The sequence below is a fragment of the Nerophis ophidion genome, linkage group LG19 (assembly GCF_033978795.1).
Source record: "Nerophis ophidion isolate RoL-2023_Sa linkage group LG19, RoL_Noph_v1.0, whole genome shotgun sequence".
Classification (NCBI taxonomy): domain Eukaryota; kingdom Metazoa; phylum Chordata; class Actinopteri; order Syngnathiformes; family Syngnathidae; genus Nerophis; species Nerophis ophidion.
In genome coordinates, this window is record NC_084629.1 from 48,726,297 (window position 1) to 48,747,934 (window position 21,638).

Below are 21,638 nucleotides of genomic sequence, written 5' to 3' on the forward strand. Positions count from 1 at the left end.
AAGTCCATGTTTGACAGTTAGATGTGTGTTTTGGAGTAATGCGAAAACATGGGAAACATATTCTTCAATAGGTATTTTTTTTTAGTACAAAATAAAAAAATGAACTAAACTTCAGGCTTTTTCCTGTTAGCGGTTGCCATGGTAAAGCAGTTGTTTACGATAGTTACGCAAACACCCTATGCTGCTAAAAGGAGGAATTAGCAAAGTCTGCTATTTTTTTCTTACACCAGTGCTAGAGCAGGAAAGGGCTGGGAATATGTTTGTCAAATTAATAGTAAATAAAGTGCCCTGTCATTAATTAATTCCATTTACATTTAATGAGCTATTTTTTGATTCTCATGGTAATATTGCAGATTCTGTACTGTCCTCTGGTCTTATCATACCTGAGTTAATGTGTAGCAAGTTGGGAAAACAATTGTAAAAGTACACTTTAATAATAGAACTGCAAAAGAGAGCAGTTGGGAGAATTCATAATGCTAGCGAACATGCAAATGCTTTGTTTATTAAACCTAAAATACTGAGCTGTACATCAGGGGTGTCCAAACTTTTTCCACTGAGGGCCGTACACTGAAAAATCAAAGCAAGCGGGGGCCATTTATTTTAAAAAACAATACAATATATGAATAAAATATATACATTTAGGCCTCCACTCAGGCTTTATCCCGGGGACCCCAGAGGGTTTTGGTAAAAAAAAAAAATGTTTAAATGTGTCATTATTCAATATTATTATTTTTATTATTATTCAAGTTTTAAATCTCTAGATCAACATTAGGTCTATCTGTCAATAAGATATTTTTAAAGATTTAAGTTGTATGCTCTTTTTGTACAGGGGAAAAACGTGTTTTTTATTGAAAAAAAACCAAACACAAATTATGCAATATTTTCACCTAATTAAATTTTTACGTAGAATGTTTGAGATTATATAATAATTGGAGCCAGAAAAAGGTCAACAAGTCAGAACACCATTGATTTTAATTCACTATTATTTTTTGTGCAATGACACTTAAAAACAAAACACACTGATCCAAAAGGGTCCTACTCATTAAAGTGGTAAAAAATAAATGATAATTTTTTTATTGTGTTTACTTTTCACACAATGGTCTCGAGATCAACTTCAGATCTATCCGTCAATTATACGTTTTTTTGTAGTTTATGTTTTTTGTTTGTCCACTTTAGGCCCTTCTTTGAAAAGAAAAAAAAACAGCTCAGTTTTTTATATGGCAAACACAAAATATGCAACATTCGCCCCCAAAAATATCTCAAAGTGGAATATTTAATGTGACGTAATTGGAGCCTTGAATAGGTCAATAATTGATTTTTATTCACTATTATTTTTTAAAGAACTAAACAGCCTTCATGGCAGCTCTGAGTTATTAGAGTAAACATTACAAAATGTTCCTGTTACATTTTACATTTGCTCATTTACCCCACTTTTTATGTTTTAATTTTTTTCAATCGTATTTTTAAAATGTGTTGTGGGGCTGTTAACAAATGACCTGCGGGCCGCACTTTGGACACCCCTGCTGTACATATAGTGTACACTTCCAAACAGCGAGTATTATCTTCAAAGGAGGCTACCACAATATAAAGAACAATCCTCAACGAGAGAGAACTAATCCAATTTTAGGAATATATAGAATCTAAAAAATGTCCACACCATTAAGGGCATTTAGCGTGTCTGCAAGTGGGATGAAACTATGGAGGGGATTAAGTAAGGAACTTGAACAGTGTACATGATATAATATTGGGCAAAGTGGGATCAAATAAAGTTGTTTCTTTATACTCCTTTTTGCACATGTTGAATTGTTTCAGTAGAGGTGTGGTTGTTTGTACTGTGTTTGTTTTTAACATCAATTGTATTGTATAGTATTCTTGACACAGTACGTCTCTTTTAGGCTCAATGCGGACACCTTTCTATGTATGAGGCCATTCAGTTTTTCAAAGGACGCTTGGCTGGCCGATAATGTAATGACTTAGAGTAAAAAATAAATTATTGTATTTGTTTTTTGTTTTTATACAGATTTTCACCATAAATGTATTAGTTTTCTTTTCTTTTGGCACACATTCAGCCCTCCATAAAGTTTATTTATTGAGTAATTGTGTTAAAGTCCTACTGAAAGCCACTACTAGCGACCACGCAGTCTGATAGTTTATATATCAATGATGAAATATTAACATTGCAACACATGCCAATACGGACGCTTTAGTTTACTAAATGGCAATTTTTGATTTCGTGCCGAAGTATCCGGTTGAAAACGTCGCGGTATGATGACGTCTCGGAGTGTAGCGGACATTATTTTCCATCCCAATCCAAGCTATAAATCGTCTGCTTTAATCGCATAATTCGACAGTATTCTGGACATCTGTGTTGCAGAATCTTTTGCAATTTGTTCAATTAATAATGGAGACGTCAAAGAAGAAAGATGTAGGTGGGAAGCGGTGTATTGCAGCTGCCTTTAGCAACACAAACACAGCCGGTGTTTCCTTGTGTACATTCCCGAAGGTGAAGCTTTACTATGGAACAGAGCGGTCAAGCGAACATGGTTCTCTACCACATGTCAACCAGCAGGTTTCGGTGGGAAAATGGTGCTAATAAGTCGGCTCTTACTGTAGACATGAGTGGAGCTTGCGTCCTCCTGCAGCTGCGGACTCTCTAACCTCCTCCCACCGGAGACAGTGGCGGTTACCACACCCCTCCGACTTTCAGGTACCATATAATCTCACTAAAACACTAGTAACACAAGCAGATAAGGGATTCTCCAGAATAATCCTAGTAAATGTGTCTAATATCTGAATCGCTCCCACTGCCCTCGCCTTTTTTTTTTCTAGCCCTTTACTCTCACTATCCTCATCTACAAATCTTTCATCCGCGCTCAAATTAATGAGGAAATCGTCACTTTTTTCGGTCCGAATCGCTCTGGCTGCTGGTGGCCATGATTGTAAACAATGTTCAGATGTGAGGAGCTCCACACCCGTGATGTCACGCACACATCGTCTGCTACTTCCGGTACAGGCAAAGCTTTTTTATTAGCGACCAAAAGTTGCAAACTTTACCGTGGATGTTCTCTACTAAATCCTTTCAGCAAAAATATGGCAATATGGTAAAATGATGAAGTATGACACATAGAATGGAGCTGCTATCCCCCTTTAAATAAGAACATCTCATTTCAGTAGGCCTTTTATTGTCCTACTGTTTGACTCAATGGGTGAAGTCACTAAAAAAACAAAGCTCACGGTGGCCTAAGACTTGCACCAAATGGTATTTTTGCTGTTATATTTGTTTAATTCTAATAATATATAAATATAGGCTCCAGCACCCCCCCAACCTCTAAAGCGGTCAAAAATTGGATGGATAAAAAAAATCCACAAAAAGTTAATTTCCTTGCCAGCCTTGAAGTGTGCGTGCGCACATTTTGCAGGAGTGTCCAAACATTGCGGTCATCTAACCAATGTCTCCTGTCCCCCCAAACCAGAGTGAAGTCACCCTGCTGAGAAACGAAGTGGCTCAGCTGAAGCAGCTCCTCTTGGCTCATAAAGATTGTCCTGTAACCGCCATGCAGAAGAAGTCTGGCTATCACAGTGAGTAATGCGCTCTTATTTTCAGGCCCAGGCTTCTGAAATGAGCTCCAGCTAACCATAACCAGCAACAGGAAGAGATATTGATACATTAGGAGAGCCGCCACCATTTTCTCTCAACTTTGCAAAAGTTGACGTACTAATAGACAGGTGTACTTTGAGACAAATCTTTGCCTGCCACAGTAGCTGCATCTGTCCGCGGGGCCTCAGGTGGAAGCTATAAGCAACCATTTGAAACCAGAATTAATATTTTAGCCTGAAACAAGTTATAAATACAGTCATAGTTTTCTAAGAAAAATTTAACAAAAACTGCAAAAGAGCCTTTATTTACAAACTCAACTGGTTCACAAATTGACAACTTTGTATATTGAAGTTAGGCGCCAGCGCCCCCCGTGACCCCAAAAAGGGAATAAGCGGTAGAAAATGGATGGATGGATGGTATATTGAAGTACATTTTTCCTTAAGACACAATGTACCGTATTTCCTTGAATTGCCGCTGGTTATATAGTATGCGCCTGCCTAGAATTACTGCCGGCTCAAACTTGTTTCGCAAAATAATTAGCGCATGCTTAGCATTACCGCCGGTTAGGGATTAACGCCGGGTCAAACTCGTTTCGTAAAATATTTTTTTATTAACACATGTCTAGAATTTCCGGCGGGTCAAACTCGTTTCGCCAAATAATTAGCATATGCCTAGAATTTCCACCGGGTCAAACTGGTCACGTCACGAGTGACACTTCACCTGTCATCATTTTCAAAATGGAGGAGGCTGATTTCAATCATTTGAAATCGCATAAAGGGAAGAAGATTAAGAGCTATTCTGTAGGATTTAAGGTCCAAGCTATTGAATATGCTAAAAGAGAACAGTCAGCAGCTATATTTTACCAATATACCGTAGCTGCGTGTGTCAAATATGAGTCATTAAATGACTCCCGCCTCCTGGTGGTAGAGGGCGCTAGTGATCCTTCTTGCGACTACTCGGCTGCAGAAGAAGTGACAACAAGCAGCAAGAGTGAGCAGCCATCCTTTAGTTTTTCCTCTCGCTTGCACTTTTAACATGGAGGATTACATATCTAAAATAAAGCAGTTTTCTAAACTGGACTTTCAATGGAAGCAGGAGGTAATAAAGGAAGATCTCCATCCAGACAGAGAGACTTTTAAAACTGAAGAAAGATAAGGAAGACTTCTATAAACAATTTATCGATGCTTTTGATCAGAAGGAGCTGCGCATGGACTTCATTTATAAGTAAAAATGTGCTTTTTATGACAGTGTCCTTACATCACACTCAAATTTATTAGCGCAGGCATAAATTTACCGCATGCCTTTGGTAAGTGGCGGCGTGAGAAGAGGTTTTAAATGAATTAGCGCCCCGGCGGCAATTGAAGTAAATACGGTAAGTATGAATGAGTACCGTATTTTCCGCATTAGGAGGCACACTTTCAATGAATGGCCTATTTTCAAACTTTGTTCATATATAAGGCGCACAGAATAGAGGCTGGGGTTACGTTATGCATCCACTAGATGGAGCTGTGCTAAAGTGAATTTCAACAAAACAGTCAGATAGGTCAGTCAAACTTTATTAATAGTTCACAAACCAGTGTTCTGACAACTCCGTTCACTCCCAAAATGAATAAACAGCTGTTTTATTATTTTTCCCGAGGTAAAGTCAGTTATATTAGAGCACATAGTGGAGAGAAACTTTTCCTCGATTCAATAAACAGGTAAAAAACAGTCTGATACTGTTATGGTAAATCAAAGGTTAGTGCAATCACAATATAGTAACACTTCAAATAGTGCAAAGCAATAACAATATATCAATAACTCAACTGTAGCCATCTCGCTTTGTTTCCTCGGAAACTCGGTTTAGTCTTCTTTACTCGGCGCAGGTCATCTTGTTGCTTCCACCACTTCTGCACCATTGATTCGTTAATGTTCAATTCTCTCGCTGCTGCTTTATTCCCCTCTTCTACTACGTTACTGATCGCCTTGAGTTTAAACTCTGCGTCATAAGCGTGTTTCTTAATAGGAGCCATTTTGGGGTCTTTACATAAACACACAAATGGAAATGAAACGGCTCGCCTCCCGCAGTCATAAATCCCAGCATGCACGGCGCTTCTTCTTCCACGGGGGAAATGAAGTGGGCGGCTGCTTACCGTAGTTGCGAGACCTGTTGTGGCTAAATAAGGCGCGACAGATAATAAGGCGCACTGTCAGTTTTTTAGGTGTGCCTTTTAGTGCGTAAAATAGGGTAAATGTTTGTACAGTTTTAACACATTCTAAAATTCAATTCAGTACTGAATATCAAACAAAGATAGCAAGGGGGCTGTGGACCAACTTTCTATTTAACAGCAATGCAGAAAGTAGCGGAACTGCCCCCCCATGCAGCAGTCCTGCCGACACACACACTGTCACTAGCCCTGTGGTGCACGCACTTTGAAATCACAAAACGCCATAACTTCAACAGACAGGTAGCTACAATGATGAGGAATTTCAAAGAAAAACTCCTCATTACCTTGTTGGTTAATCTACATGTTGTGCAGCTAAAAAGAGGGGGAGGAGGAATGAGACAGTGTCAACAACGCTGTGGATACTTCCTCAATTTTCAAACCACATTATGCTTGCAAAAACTAGAACAAATGTTTTCAAAACCATTTAAAGTAGCACCCGGCGTAGTAGCTGAGAACAGAAACACTGTGCTGACTGCGAGGCACACGGTGGATTGATGAACCCTTTGTACTCTGAGACAAAGTTCCTACACGACCCCATTTTTTTAGTCAGCCTGTGGTTTGTAAATGGAAAAGCTTGTACAATAATGGGTTGGTGAAGCAAGGTTTCATTGTATGTAATCAGAAAAGAACAAGTGTGTAAAGCAGGGGTCACCAAGCTTTTTGAAAGCAAGAGCTACTTCTTGGCTACTGATTCATGCCAAGGGCTACCAGTTTGATACACACTTCAATAAATTGCCAGAAAAAGCCAATTTGATCAATTTACCTTTAACTCTGTTATTATTAATAATTAATGATATTTATCTTTGTGGAAACACTGATCATCTTCATGATTTCTCACAATAAATATATATTTTTGATGACATGTTTTAAATAGGTTAAAATCCAATCTGCACTTTGTTAGAATATATAACAAATTGGACCAAGCTATATTTTTAACAAAGACAAATCATTATTTCTTTTAGATTTTCCAGAACAAAAATTTTAAAAATGATTCAAAAGACTTTGAAATAAGATTTAAATTTGATTCTACAGATTTTCTAGATTTGCCAGAATAGTTTTTTTGAATTTTAATCATAAGTTTGAAGAAACATTTCACAAATATTCTTTTTTGAAAAAATAGCAGCTAAAATGAAGAATTAAATTAAAATGTATTTATTATTTTTTACAATAAAAAAATAAATTTACTTCATTGATTTAAATTGTCAGGAAAGAAGAGGAAGGAATTTAAAAGGTAAAAAGGTATAAGTGTTTAAAAATCCTAATATCATTTTTAAGGTTGTATTTTTTTCTCTAAAATTGTCTTTTTGAAAGTTATAAGAAGCAAAGTAAAAAAATAAATGAAGTTATTTAAACAAGTGAAGACCAAGTCTTTAAAATATTTTCTTGGATTTTCAAATTCTGTTTGAGTTTTGTCTCTTTTAGAATTAAAAACAACGAGCAAAGTGAGACCAGCTTGCTAGTAAATAAATACAATTTGAGGCAGCTCACTGGTAAGTGCTGCTATTTGAGCTATTTTTAGAACAGGCCAGCGGGTGACTCATCTGGTCCTTACGGGCGACCACGTTGGTGACCCCTGCTGTATTATAACATATAGTGTTAGTTTAACAAAATAGTCTGATAGTCAACAATGGTCAATTCATAGTTAGGAATCCAATAAAATAAGGCTGAGAACTATAGAATTTGAAAAGCTGCACATTTTTATGTGGTTCAAACATCCGCAAAAGAACAAAAGTGCTAAGTAAGAAAGTCTGGAAATGGTTCACTGGGTACCAGGCGTAGGTTTGCTCAATCGCTGCATAAATGCTGCATGTGACTTGAAGTGATTCTTCCTGAGGTGTGATGTCCGATTAGAAGTAAAGTCAGTGTTGTAGTCATTGCAAATTGCATACTGTATTTCCTTGAATTGCCGCCAGGGCGTTAATTGATTTAAAACCTCTTCTCACTCCGGCGTTTACCAAAGTCATGCGGTAAATTTAGGCCTGTGCTTATAAATTTGAGTGTGATGTAAGGATACCATCATGAAAAGCACATTTAATAAAAAAAAAACAGTATTATGGTCTTACTTTTACTTATAAATGAAGTCCATGCGCAGCTCCTTCTGATCAAAAGCATCGATAACTTGTTTATAGAAGTCTTCCTTATCTTTCTTCAGTTTTAAAAGTCTCTCTGTCTGGATGGAGATCTTCCTTTATTACCTCCTGCTTCCATTGAAAGTCCAGTTTAGAAAACTGCTTTATTTTAGATATGTAATCCTCCATGTTAAAAGTGCAAGCGAGAGGAAAAACTAAAGGATGGCTGCTCACTCTTGCTGCTTGTTGTCACTTCTTCTGCAGCCGAGTAGTCGCAAGAAGGATCACTAGCGCCCTCTACCACCAGGAGGCGGGAGTCATTTAATGACTCATATTTGACACACGCAGCTACGTTACTGTTCTTTTTAGCATATTCAATAGCTTGGACCTTAAATCCTACTGAATAGCTCTTAATCTTCTTCCCTTTATGCGATTTCAAATGATTGAAATCAGCCTCCTCCATTTTGAAAATGATGACAGGTGAAGTGTCACTCGGGACGTGACGAGTTTGACCCGGCAGAAATTCTAGGCGTATGCTAATTATTTTGTGAAACGAGTTTGACCCGGTGAAAATTCTAGACATGTGCTAATAAAAATAATATTTTGCGAAAGGAGTTTGAGGCGGTGTTAATCCTGAACCGGCGGTACTGCTAATCATGCGCTAATTATTTTGCGACAGGAGTTTGAGCCGGCAGTAATTCTAGGCAGGCGCATACTATATACTCGGCGGCAATTCAAGGAAATATAGTATTTACAATCTGAAGGGCAGACCTTGAAATAATTCATGTGACATACTTAGCTTGTGGCTCTGTGGACCACGACACATTTGGATGAGGTCATCACCCACGTGCCAAAATCCAGGCAATACGTCACCCAATATTGTTATTGGCAGAGAAAAAAGTTTTATGCCAATATTCTCAGACTTCTCTTGGAAAGACAGTAATTGCTGGTTGAAAGTTGATTGCCTGATCAAGGGTCAAGGGTTTGGGATTTGTTCATAAGAAGTGCCTAACTCCTTCTAAGGTGTCCTCTCTACTTCATTATGCGTTCTACTGCAGCTAACTAGGCTACATCTCCAGGCTACAGAGCGTGCTCAGAGTATAAATCAAACCAAGTCGTGGAGCAGCATGAAATAATCTCTTTGACTGATTCAGTAAAGGCGCATCATTTCACTCTGAGTGATCCACGGCTGTCTTCAGCTCCTCTGCCCTCTAGACCTTCATGTTGCTGCCCGGGCTTACAGCTCTGGCACGCGGGAGAAAAATCACTCAAGACTCCCTCCAGCCCGCCAACTTTTAGTTTGGCACACGTAGATGGAGATCTGCTTCCTGCACGGCTGCCCCCTCAAAGCAGAGAGAGCTGGGACATCACAAGTATGCTCACCTCAACATGGGGCAAATGCAGGGGTGTCCAAAGTGCGGCCCGGGGGCCATTTTTTAACGGCCCCATGGCACATTTTAAAAATACTGTGGAAAAAAAATAAAAAGTGTTATAAAAGAGCAAACAGGTGAAATGTAACAAGATCATGTTACAATTGTTACTCTAATTACACAAAGCTGTCATGCAGGCTGTTTCTTTCTTTAAAAAAAAAATAAATAGTGGATCAAAATCAATTATAAATTATTGACCAATTCAAAGCTCCAATTACGTCACATTAAATATTCCACTTTGAAATATTTTTAGGGTGCAAATGTTGGATATTTTGTGTTTGCCATATAAAAAACTGAGCTGTTTTTTTTTTTTTTTTAAAGAATGGCTTAAAACGAACAAACAAAAAACATAAACAAAAAAATTAAAATTGACGGATAGATCTGAAGTTGATCTCGAGACCATGGTGTTAAAAGTAAACAGTAAAAAAAAAATTATAATTTATTTTTTAACACTTTAATGAGTAGGACCCTTTTGGATCAGTGTGTTTTGTTTTTAAGTGTCCATCCATCCATCCATTTCCTACCGCTTATTCCCTTTTGGCGTCCCGGGGGGCGCTGGCGCCTATCTCAGCTACAATCAGGCGGAAGGCGGGGTACACCCTGGACAAGTCGCCACCTCATCGCAGGGCCAACACAGATAAACAGACAACATTCACACACTAGGGACCATTTAGTGTTGCCAATCAACCTATCCCCAGGTGCATGTCTTTGGAGGTGGGAGGGGCCTATCCCCAGGTGCAAGTCTTTGGAGGGGGGAGGGGCCTATGCCCAGGTGCATGTCTTTGGAGGTGGGAGGGGCCTATCCCCAGGTGCATGTCTTTGGAGGTGGGAGGGGCCTATCCCCAGGTGCATGTCTTTGGAGGTGGGAGGGGCCTATTCCCAGGTGCAAGTCTTTGGAGGTGGGAGGGGCCTATCCCCAGGTGCATGTCTTTGGAGGTGGGAGGGGCCTATCCCCAGGTGCATGTCTTTGGAGGTGGGAGGGGCCTACTCAGGTGCATGTCTTTGGAGGTGGGAGGGGCCTATCCCCAGGTGCATGTCTTTGGAGGTGGGAGGGGCCTATCCCCAGGTGCATGTCTTTGGAGGTGGGAGGGGCCTATCCCCAGGTGCATGTCTTTGGAGGTGGGAGGGGCCTATCCCCAGGTGCATGTCTTTGGAGGTGGGAGGGGCCTATGCCCAGGTGCATGTCTTTGGAGGTGGGAGGGGCCTATCCCCAAGTGCATGTCTTTGGAGGTGGGAGGGGCCTATCCCCAGGTGCATGTCTTTGGAGGTGGGAGGGGCCTACTCAGGTGCATGTCTTTGGAGGTGGGAGGGGCCTATCCCCAGGTGCATGTCTTTGGAGGTGGGAGGCGCCTATGCCCAGGTGCATGTCTTTGGAGGTGGGAGGAAGCCGGAGTACCCGGAGGGAACCCACGCAGTCACGGGGAGAACATGCAAACTCCACACAGAAAGATCCCGAGCCTGGATTTGAACCCAGGACTGCAGGACCGTCTTATTGTGAGGCAGACGCACTAACCCCTCTGCCACCGTGAAGCCCATTTTTAAGTGTCATTGCACAAAAAATAATAGTGAATTAAAATCAATGGTGTTATGAGTTGTTGCCCTTTTTACAGCTCCAATTATTATATAATCTCAAACATTCTGCTCAAACATTTCATTGGGTGAAAATTGTGACGTCTTCGTGGCATCGTGCGCTAGGGGGGCTTCTTCCAAGATGCAGTCGGGCAATGACACAGCGTACAGGTAAGAAAACAGATTTACTAAAAACCAGGCTAATAACAAAAACACTGGCGCTAAAGAAAAAGGCCAACAAATCTCTACTAGCGTGTGAGCTAGGGAAACAGAAGGTGGCTAGCATTAGCAAGTAAACATGTAGAAAACAAAGAGGCTAGCGAGTACAAAACGGATTATTACCGAAGTCAGGAGTCACGAAGACATCAAAAGGCGTGTAGCAAACTTGACGAGACCAGGACGAGTAAATGAACCAGCTGGGTTAATATAGAGTCACTAATCAAAACCAGGTGTGCAAACAAAGGCAGGTGAACAAATCAAGTCGCCATGGTGACAAAAACAAACCAGGAAGTGCACAAACTAAGACTCGGAAGCGTCCATGAATCAAGAAGATAAACACAAATGACTCAAAACCAAATAATGTAAGATCCGAGCGGCGGATCTTAACAGAAAATATTGCATACTTGGTGGGTTTTTTTCAATAAAAAAACATGGTTTTCTTTGACAAAAAGAGCATACAACTCAAATCTTTAAAAACGTCATATTGACAGATAGACCTAATGTTGATCTAGAGCAGGGGTCGGGAACCTTTTTGACTGAGAGAGCCATGAAAGCCAAATATTTCAAAATGTATTTCCATAAGAGCCATATAACATTTTTCAACACTAAATACAAATAAATTCAGGCATTTTTAAGTATGACCAACATTTGTAGAGTATAATAAGTCTCTTGTTCTTTTTAACAACATTGATATTCTAAAAGTTAACCTAATAATAAATATAATACTTCTCAACATTAATGCCACATCTTGAACAGGTGCGGTAGAAAACGGATGGTTGGATTAAAATGCATGAGAATGTTTTATAATTTGAACGTTATTTTTGAAACTGTGATTACCAGCGGAATTATTCATTACTTATCGTGTTAAGCAATGTCAGCTAAGATTTATCTGAGAGCCATAGGTTCCCTACCCCTGGTTGAAGCTTTAGACACCTTTTTACCTGCACTCTGCCTCCTGCTGTTTCCCACATCTACAAAGCAATTAGATACTGATTGCCACCTACTGATATGGAAGAGTATTACACGGTTACTCGGCATAGCTCGGTTCGGAGAGTGGCCGTGCCAGCAACCTGAGGGTTCCAGGTCCGATTCCCGCTTCCGCCATCCTAGTCACTTCCGTTGTGTCCTTGGGCAAGACACTTTACACAGCTGCCCCCAGTGCCAGCCACACTGCTTTAAATGTAACTTAGATATTGGGTGTCACTATGTAAAGCACCATGAGTCACTAGAGAAAAGTGCTATATAAATATAATTATCTGAGAGCCATATGCCGTCATCAAAAGAGCCACATCTGGCTCTAGAGCACATAGGTTCCCTACCCCTGATCTAGAGATTTCAAACTTGAATAATAATACAAATAATAATACTGAATAATGACACATTTTTAACATTTTATTTTTACCAAAACCCTTTGGGGTCCCCGAAATCAAGCCTGAGTGGAGGTCTAAATGTATATTTTTGTATACATATATTGTATTGGTTTTTAAAATAAATGGCCCCCGCTTGCTTTGATTATTCAGTGTGCGGCCCTCAGTGGAAAAAGTTTGGACACCCCTGGTCAAATGTGACCTATTGAGGGGTCGACAGCTAAATGAATGTGTGAGAGTCAAGAACTTCTCAACAAACAAATATAGTTCATTAGCGTCCGTCGTGCTCCTTATTCCTGCACAAAATGGAGAGCAAAGCCTGATTTTTTGATTTTTTTTCTTCTGCATCGGGATCCAATTAATTCAACGCAAGTGCCTAACAGCTGGTGGCATTTTGACTCCAAGTCTTCCCTACTCTCTAGTGTGAGCATCATTAAAATCAGGTGCTGTAATCATCTGTCGCTGCAGCGGTTGGCAAGGTAACCAGAAACAAATGGGAGGGGGGGTGGGCGAGAGAGCCCCCGCACGGCCCAGAATGTAATGCACCTCATGATGTAGATTGAAATTGACATTGGGAGCTGGAATTAAAGCAAGGCCTAATGAGGATTAACGAAGCGCTTTAGCATGCGCCGCATGCAGATAGCACTTTGGCGTCTGGTTGCGTTAGATGCGACGGGGAAGACGTGAAGCTCCGCCTCCAAAAGGGTGCCCTCTGCTTGTCACTGTGGTGCGTGTGCAGTGGCGGACAAAGAGGAGAGCTGCGAGGAGATGTCCGTCCCCAGCAGCCCGCAGACCGAGGCCATCCAGCACAGTTCTGTCAGCACCTCCGACGGGGTCGGATCCTCCAACCAGAGCACAGACCAGAGCCAGCCAGCCAGCGCCGCCATCCAGAGTCTGCCTTCAGGGACTTGATGGTCCCCAAGTGGAGTGTTCCTTAACAATGTCTGCTCCACAGCCAGGGAGGGGAGTGTCCTCCTGACTCATCTTCTTCTTACCTAACGTCCTTTTCTCAAAACAAGGTTTTCCCTTCAAGGGATGAAGGAACAGGCACTTTAATTTCTATTTTATTTTTTGTTATTTGTTTTAATTGAAATGTTTTCTTCTTATTTTTATTATTTATTTAAAACTTGAGGCCGGACAAGGTGGAATGAGGATGACTAATACTGTAGTCAAAAATGATGTAGATCATGTGGAATGTAATGTTGATTAATCATGTTTTAAAAGGAAACTGCACTTTTTATTTTGTCCATTTTTCACAATCATTGTGCGGGACAAGAACAAGGATGTGTTTTGTTTGTTTGGTTTTTTGCATTACAAAGATAAAAAAAACGCTCGTAAGATCCAACTAATGGGAGTCACCTGTGTTACCTTAAGTCCTCTAAAACCTCTTCAAAAACCTCCATCAACGTACGTATGTATGTATATGTGTATATATGTATGTGTGTATATATATATACATATATATATATACACACATACATACATACGTACGCTGATGGAGGTTTTTGAAGAGGTTTTATATACATATAAAAATATATATGTATATATATATATATAATATGTGTGTGTATATATATATATATATATATACACACACACACACATATATATATATATACATACATATACACATATGTGTATATATAAATATATATATATATATGTGTGTGTGTGTGTGTGTGTGTATATATATATAAATACACACACATATATACACATATACATACATACGTATGTTGATGGAGGTTTTTGAAGAGGTTTTATATTTATATAAATATATATGTATATATATATATATGTGTGTATATATATACACACACACATATATACATACATATACACATATGTGTATATATATATATATATATGTGTATATATAAATATATATATATACATATACACATATGTATATATATATGCGTATATATAAATATATATATAAGTGTGTGTGTGTGTGTATAAGAATATGTGTATATGTATGTGTACGTGTGTATATGTATGTGTGTATATATATATATATATATATATACATATTTATTTATTTTTTCATTTTATTATTATTTATTTTTTAACCTGAATATACAGAGGACGAACAACATGTTATAGAAGCTGAGCGAGCATGAGGAGAGGCTGTAACTTTGGGGCAGACAGAAACCGAGAGAGTCAGGAGTGTTGTTTTGGAGAAGAAAGCACAAGAAAAGACAGTTTTGCTCTCACAGACCCTGCAGTCGGTGCAGATCCACGCACAGCATTTGTTTACATTCAGGGTGCTAGCTTGCTTTCCTGATGCAGGATTCTCTTCAACACTTTTATAGCTACTTTGACAAAAATAAAGTGTTTATGTAACTTACACCATTGAATTGAAGTCAGTTATGAAGCAGAACTCCATTCAAATATTAATCATTCAGTGCTTATTTGTCATAAAATATGTCTGAATTTAACAGTTAAAATTCTGAGAGTTTAATTTATTTTTTAACCCTTTTGGAGAGCAACTCATAATCTGCCCTGTAGTTTAGTGCAATGTCATGCCATTCTAGCCAGAAGGTTGAATTCTTACCAAAGTGTGGTGGCTCTTTTCTCCAGTATTTTCCTGACAGAAGCGCCATTTAAGCAGCCTCTTTTCTTTCTTTTCTTTTTTTTTTCTTTTTTTATTATTACTGATTTTTCTTTCTGTGTTTTGCACATTTTGATAAATGACTGGTTTGCCTTTTTTAGGAGTCCAGATATCCACAGATTCGGTGTCACCTAACATGTGTAAACGCCTGTACCAGATTGAAGAATATAACTCCCTTTTTCTGATTGGCTGGCGGCTGTGCGGCGCTCAGCTGCAGTTGGATTGTGACCACATAGCCTCCGTGTCTACTAATAGTGTACAAAGTTGGATTGTGACCACATAGCCTCCGTGTCTACTAATAGTGTACAAAGTTGGATTGTGACCACATAGCCTCCGTGTCTACTAATAGTGTACAAAGTTGGATTGTGACCACATAGCCTCCGTGTCTACTAATAGTGTACAAAGTTGGATTGTGACCACATAGCCTCCGTGTCTACTAATAGTGTACAAAGTTGGATTGTGACCACATAGCCTCCGTGTCTACTAATAGTGTACAAAGTGCGCGTTATTTCATCAACATTCCGTCTCAACTCAAGTCGTTGGTTGTTCCTAAATCCATGATTGTAGGCTCCGCACGGAATGCGTGTATTCCCTCTTCACTCAGTCGTTGTACAGTCATGTCGTTGTACACATGATCAGCTGACCTTTGGTCAGAGGGCGGATATTGTTATGATCCGTTGGGCGGATCATATTCTATTTGGGGTTTTCAGGTCACTTGTGTTTTTCTGTTAGTCTTGGACTCCGTTTAGTTCCTGTTTATGCACCTCTGAGTTTGTTACCATAGCAACTTATTCCTTTCACCTGCCGCTTGTGCTCCCGACGCACACCTGTCTGTCATCACTGACATTATTATTTAAGCCTGCCTTTGCCGTTCAGTGGGCCTGGCTTCCTTCCGTCACGTGTGGGGGGCATGGTGATGCGGGATTTTTGTTCTCCCAGGATGCAAAAGACAAAAACCGGACAGGACTTAGTAACAAAATAACAATACTGGTAAAAAAAACAGAAAACAAACCGACCGGGTGAAATGTCGAGTGCACCGGAATCTAAGGCTAACACTTAGCACAGAACGTGATACTTAGCAGGGGCTAGAAGACCAGAATAAACTTACGTGGCAGTCGCGTGATGCAAAAACAAAGAAGCCCGGCCCACTGAACGGCAAAGGCAGGCTTAAATAATAATGTCAGTGATGACAGACAGGTGTGCGTCGGGAGCACAAGCGGCAGCTGAAAGTAATAAGTTGCTATAGTAACAAACTCAGAGGTGGATAAACAGGAACTAAACAGAGTCCAAGACTAACAGAAAAACACAAGTGACCTGAAAATCCCAAACAGAATATGATCCGCAAAGTGGATCATAACAGATATCTTGCTTTGCTATTTCCATGACTGTAAATATGCAGCACAACTCAATAGTTGATGTACTTTAGAAAGGATGTGGACAACATCAATGATACTTAATATCTTCTGGATGTTGTGCTTGCCTTTTCATAGGAGTCTTTAGGTGAGAGATTTCAACATCAATGATACTTAATATCTTCTGGATGTTGTGCTTGCCTTTTCATAGGAGTCTTTAGGTGAGAGATTTCAACATCAATGATACTTAATATCTTCTGGATGTTGTGCTTGCCTTTTCATAGGAGTCTTTAGGTGAGAGATTTCAACCATTTCCTAAATAAGTGTCTTGTATTGTTAAACATGTTCACAAACTGGACACAATTATGCTTTTAGGAAATGTCCTCCAAAAGCGTCCCACAGTGATATTCCAAATGTCTTACTCTTTAATGGCTTACTACTGTGTAGTCATCCAAAATACTATTTGATAATGTTTTGGTTTTGTTTTTTTAAATGTTGTGCCCTATTTGCATGAGGTAATGATTCTCTACGAGAATTGAACCGTCTTTTTCAATAATGTCCCAGTCAGATAAATATGACCCACAAGGTTTCGGAGCATTATTTTACCTTACTTACCTGCTAAAGCGGGCCGTGGTCCTGTGTGGAATGTGTACTTGTGACTTGTGGAAGTTCTGTATGGAAATTCAATTGATAAGTTGTTATAATAAACTTTTTAATAGCTCTTTGACTTGTTCATTCAGACTCTACCAAAACTAAACATCCATGTTATATTTATTAATATCTAGGGACCGCATGTCCCTTTGGGACAGAGGACCCTATTGTATTTCTAAGGTTTTATTATTATTATTCTTTATTATTATTATTATACCGCCGCCTCTTTGAGCTGTAATTTGACCCCCTTAACATGCTTCAAAACTCACCATATTTGACACACACATCAGGACTGGCGAAAATTGCCATCTAATAAAAACACCAAAACCCAAAAATTAAAATTGCGCTCTAGCGCCCCCTAAGAAAAAACACAGACAAAACTGCTTGTAACTTTTGTTAGGAATGTCGTAGAGACAAGAAACAAAAAACCTCTATGTAGGTCTGACTTAGACCTACATTTTATACATTGACATCCGTCAGCAAAAATCAACGGGAAGTTGGCAAAAACCCCTTCAAAATAAAAGTTTCCTAAAAAATGTCATTTTTGCCTCTTTGAGCTGTAATTTGACCCCCTTAAAATGCTTAAAAACTCACCAAACTGGACACACACATCAGGACTGGTGAAAATTGCGATCTAATAAAAAAAAAGAAAATAACCAAAACTCAAAGTTGAGCCCCCTAGGTAAAATACGGACAAAACTGCTCTTGGGAAGGAAACACTGAGAAAACTGCTTGTAACTTCCGGTAGGAATGTCGTACAGACATGAAAGAGAAACCTCGATGTAGGTCTCACTTAGACCTACATTTCATTCCTTGACATCTTTGAGCAAAAATCAACAGGTAGTTGGCAATTACCCCTTCAAAACAAAGGTTTTGTAAAAACCCGTCACCTTTTTTCAAACAGTATCTCCTCTGAGCGCATTTGTTGTGTCAGCTTCAAACTACCACAGGAGAGAGCTTGAACCCTTCTGATTAAAAGTTGACGAATGAGTTTTTCTAATTGCTCCGGTTTTGATTTTAAGAGCCTTCAAAGAAATTCTGCGCTGATGCTGCTGCTGTCTCAAGATGGTCGCTTAAAAGCAGGAAGCACCAGCGTGACCACACAATGCAGAGAAGGTAGGTAATGTGTGGGTAAAGATATGTTGACTGGGTGAAAGAAGGAGGCACCAGTTTGACACCAGGATGCAGAGAAGGTAGGTAATGTGCAGGTAAAGATATGTTGTCTGGGTGATGGCAGGAAACACCAGCGTGTATGGGTGACAGAAAGAAGCACCAGTGTGACCCCAGGATGCAGGGAAGGTAGGTCATGTGCAGGTAAAGATATGTTGAATGGGTAAAGGCAGGAAACACCAGCGTGTATGGGTGACAGAAAGAAGCACCGGTGTGATCCCTGGATGCAGGGAAGGTAGGTAATGGGCAGGTAAAGATATGTTGAATGGGTAAAGGCAGGAAGCACCAGCGTGTATGGGTGACAGAAAGAAGCACCGGTGTGACCCCAGGATGCAGGGAAGGTAGGTCATGTGCAGGTAAAGATATGTTGTCTGGGTGATGGCAGGAAACACCAGCGTGTATGGGTGACAGAAAGAAGCACCAGTTTGACTCCAGGATGCAGATATGTGTATATATACATATATGTATATATATATATATACGTGTGTGTGTATATATGTGTGCATATGTACTATATATATATATATATATATATACATACGCATGCGTACATGTCTATATGTATATATATATATATATATATATATACACACACACATGTATGTATTTATATATGTATATATATTTACATATGTGTATATATATATGCAGTAAATATATATATATAAATACACACACATATGCATATATATACATATATATACACACATACATCTATACACACATGTATGTGTGTATATATATATATATGTATATATATGCATATGTGTGTGTATTTATATATATATATACACACACATGTATGTGTGTATGTATGTATTTATATATGTATGTATATTTATATATGTGTATATATACATATATGTATATACGTATATATGTATATATATACGTGTGTGTGTATATATGTGTGTATATGTACTGTATATATATACATACACATGCATACATGTCTATATGTATATATATATTCACACATATATATACATACATACATACACACATATGTGTGTGTATTTATATATATATATATATATATATATTTACTGTGTATATATATATATATATATATATATATTTACTGTGTATATATATATATATATATATATATATATATATATATATATATATATACACATTTTTAATTCCTAATACTGTTTACTAAATATGATGATGCTTAAAACACCTTCTGTTTCTATTAAACTTTAAATCAATGTGATTGTCACTTGACCTTGTACTCCCAATAAAGTGGCTAGTAGAAGTATTTTTGGGGAAAAGATGATCAGTTTCAATTTAAAGCTCAAATTCAAAACAAACAAGACGCACTGACGTCATCCATCCTGCAGGTGGCGCTGCATTGCAATATATTGCAGCATGCATGTGTGCAAGATGCTCAGCATGCATGGCGTCCTTGTGGGAGGATGTTTATCCTCTCTAATGATAATTATCATCTCAACCTTCATTGCAGGAAGAACACAAGTAGATGTGAGCTCATGTCTGTTCTGCTCATTTAGTTTATTCCAAACAAATATCAACACTCACACTCAAGATATTTGAAAGGAAAACAGCACTATTAAAAACAAAACAATCTGTTTAAGGACAAGCTAATTCCTTAACCCAACACATTTACAACAATGTTATTCTTCTTTGTGATTCATATTTAAGAACAAAATGCAATACAGTTGTACATGTTAATATACAATAAATATAGTTAGAGGATATAGACCAGGGGTCACCAACGTGGTCGCCCGTAAGGACCAGATGAGTCGCCCGCTGGCCTGTTCTAAAACTAGCTCAAATAGCAGCACTTACCAGTGAGCTGCCTCTATTTTTCAAATTGTATTTATTTACTAGCAAGCTGGTCTTACTTTGCTCGACATTTTTAATTCTAAGAGAGACAAAACTCAAAAAGAATTTGAAAATCAAAAAAAATATTTTAAAGACTTGGTCTTCACTTGTTTAAATAAATTCATTTATTTTTTACTTCTTATAACTTTCAGAAAGACAATTTTAGAGAAAAAATGCAACCTTAAAAATGATTTTAGGATTTTTAAACACATATACCTTTTTACCTTTTAAATTCCTTCCTCTTCTTTCCTGACAATTTAAATCAATGTTCAAGTATTTTTTTTTTATTGTAAAGAATAATAAATACATTTTAATTTAATTCTTCATTTTAGCTTCTGTTTTTTCGACGAAGAATTCTTGTGAAATATTTCTTCAAACTTATGATTAAAATTCCCAAAAATTATTCTGGAAAATCTGTCGAATCAAATTTAAATCTTATTTCAAAGTCTTTTGAATTTCTTCTAAATTTTTGGTTCTGGAAAATCTAGAAGAAATAATGATTTGTCTTTGTTGGAAATATAGCTTGGTCCAATTTGTTATATATTCTAACAAAGTGCAGATTGGATTTTAACCTATTTAAAACATGTCATCAAAATTCTAAAATTAATTTAAATCAGGAAAAATTACTAATGATGTTCAATAAATTATTTTTTTCCATTTTTTTAAAAAGATTTGAATTAAATTTTCTTTTTTTTTCTTGTTTTCTCCTCTTTTAAACAGTTCAATTAAGTGTTTTTTTCATCATTTATTCTCTACAAAAAACCTTCCGTAAAAGGAAAAAAATGTACGACGGAATGACAGACAGAAATACCCATTTTTTTATATATATATAGATTTATTTATTAAAGGTAAATTGAGCAAATTGGCTATTTCTGGCAATGTATTGAAGTGTGTATCAAACTGGTAGCCCTTGGCATGAATCAGTACCCAAGAAGTAGCTCTTGCTTTCAAAAAGCTTGCTGACCCCTGATATATACTAATATACACCTCCTCACATCATCATTGTTTCAAATATAAATATAAATATACATTTTGCCCGCATTTGCACATATTTCACTGACCACTCATTTGCCACGTAAAAGAACTCAATTATTTGCGTTATTAATTTGTAATTTGTGTGTGACTTCTACCCAGCAACATGCACTTCCTGCCTGCATATGTAGGCCATGCTTGATCACACAGGGGAGACTTGTAAACTTTACTATGCAGCTCACAGCATCTTTGGCTTGGGGGAGGCTTTATTTTATTTATTGTACACACCACGCCTCAAGCATATGTTTCTTTAAGATCACCGTGAGCGCCAAGCATTATTTCACAACGCTCGCCTTTAAATACAAGTAATGCTGCAAATACTTCAAGTTTACCAAATGAATATTTTTGTGTTAAATTATTTTTATTTTGCCAATTTTGATATAAAGTACACTTTATTTGATGTTGGGAATGATACTAAAAACTAGTACAAAAATCTAAAATAGGTCAGTAGATAAATTATCAGTTCCAAGTCTTCTGCACACTCGGTTCTTTGTGTCTTGTATATTTAATTT

At 38.1% G+C, this 21,638-nt stretch overlaps 1 protein-coding gene and 1 long non-coding RNA gene across 9 annotated transcripts in view; both read left to right on the plus strand.

Annotated features, from left to right (window-relative positions):
• Positions 1–21,638, plus strand: part of atf2 (activating transcription factor 2) — a 90,823-nt gene that overhangs the window by 36,528 nt on the left and 32,657 nt on the right. For 2 of the 8 annotated variants that reach the window (XR_009803022.1, XR_009803023.1), the window contains 2 exons: positions 3,474–3,579; positions 18,099–18,192. Coding sequence is in view for 6 of the 8 variants with exons in the window: in XM_061880198.1 (XP_061736182.1) it covers positions 3,474–3,579; positions 15,175–15,310; positions 15,546–15,708 (405 nt within the window). In the remaining 2 variants the exon portion in view is untranslated. Of the gene's footprint in view, positions 1–3,473; positions 4,412–9,073; positions 10,893–13,198; positions 13,688–15,174; positions 16,241–18,098; positions 18,685–21,638 lie in introns of those variants that run through there. The other 6 variants (XM_061880198.1, XM_061880202.1, XM_061880200.1 and 3 more) reach the window with 6 other exon arrangements.
• On the plus strand, positions 16,370–17,146 carry LOC133538512 (uncharacterized). The gene is made up of 2 exons (XR_009803024.1): positions 16,370–16,573; positions 16,720–17,146. It is a non-coding gene; the product is annotated as an uncharacterized LOC133538512 (long non-coding RNA).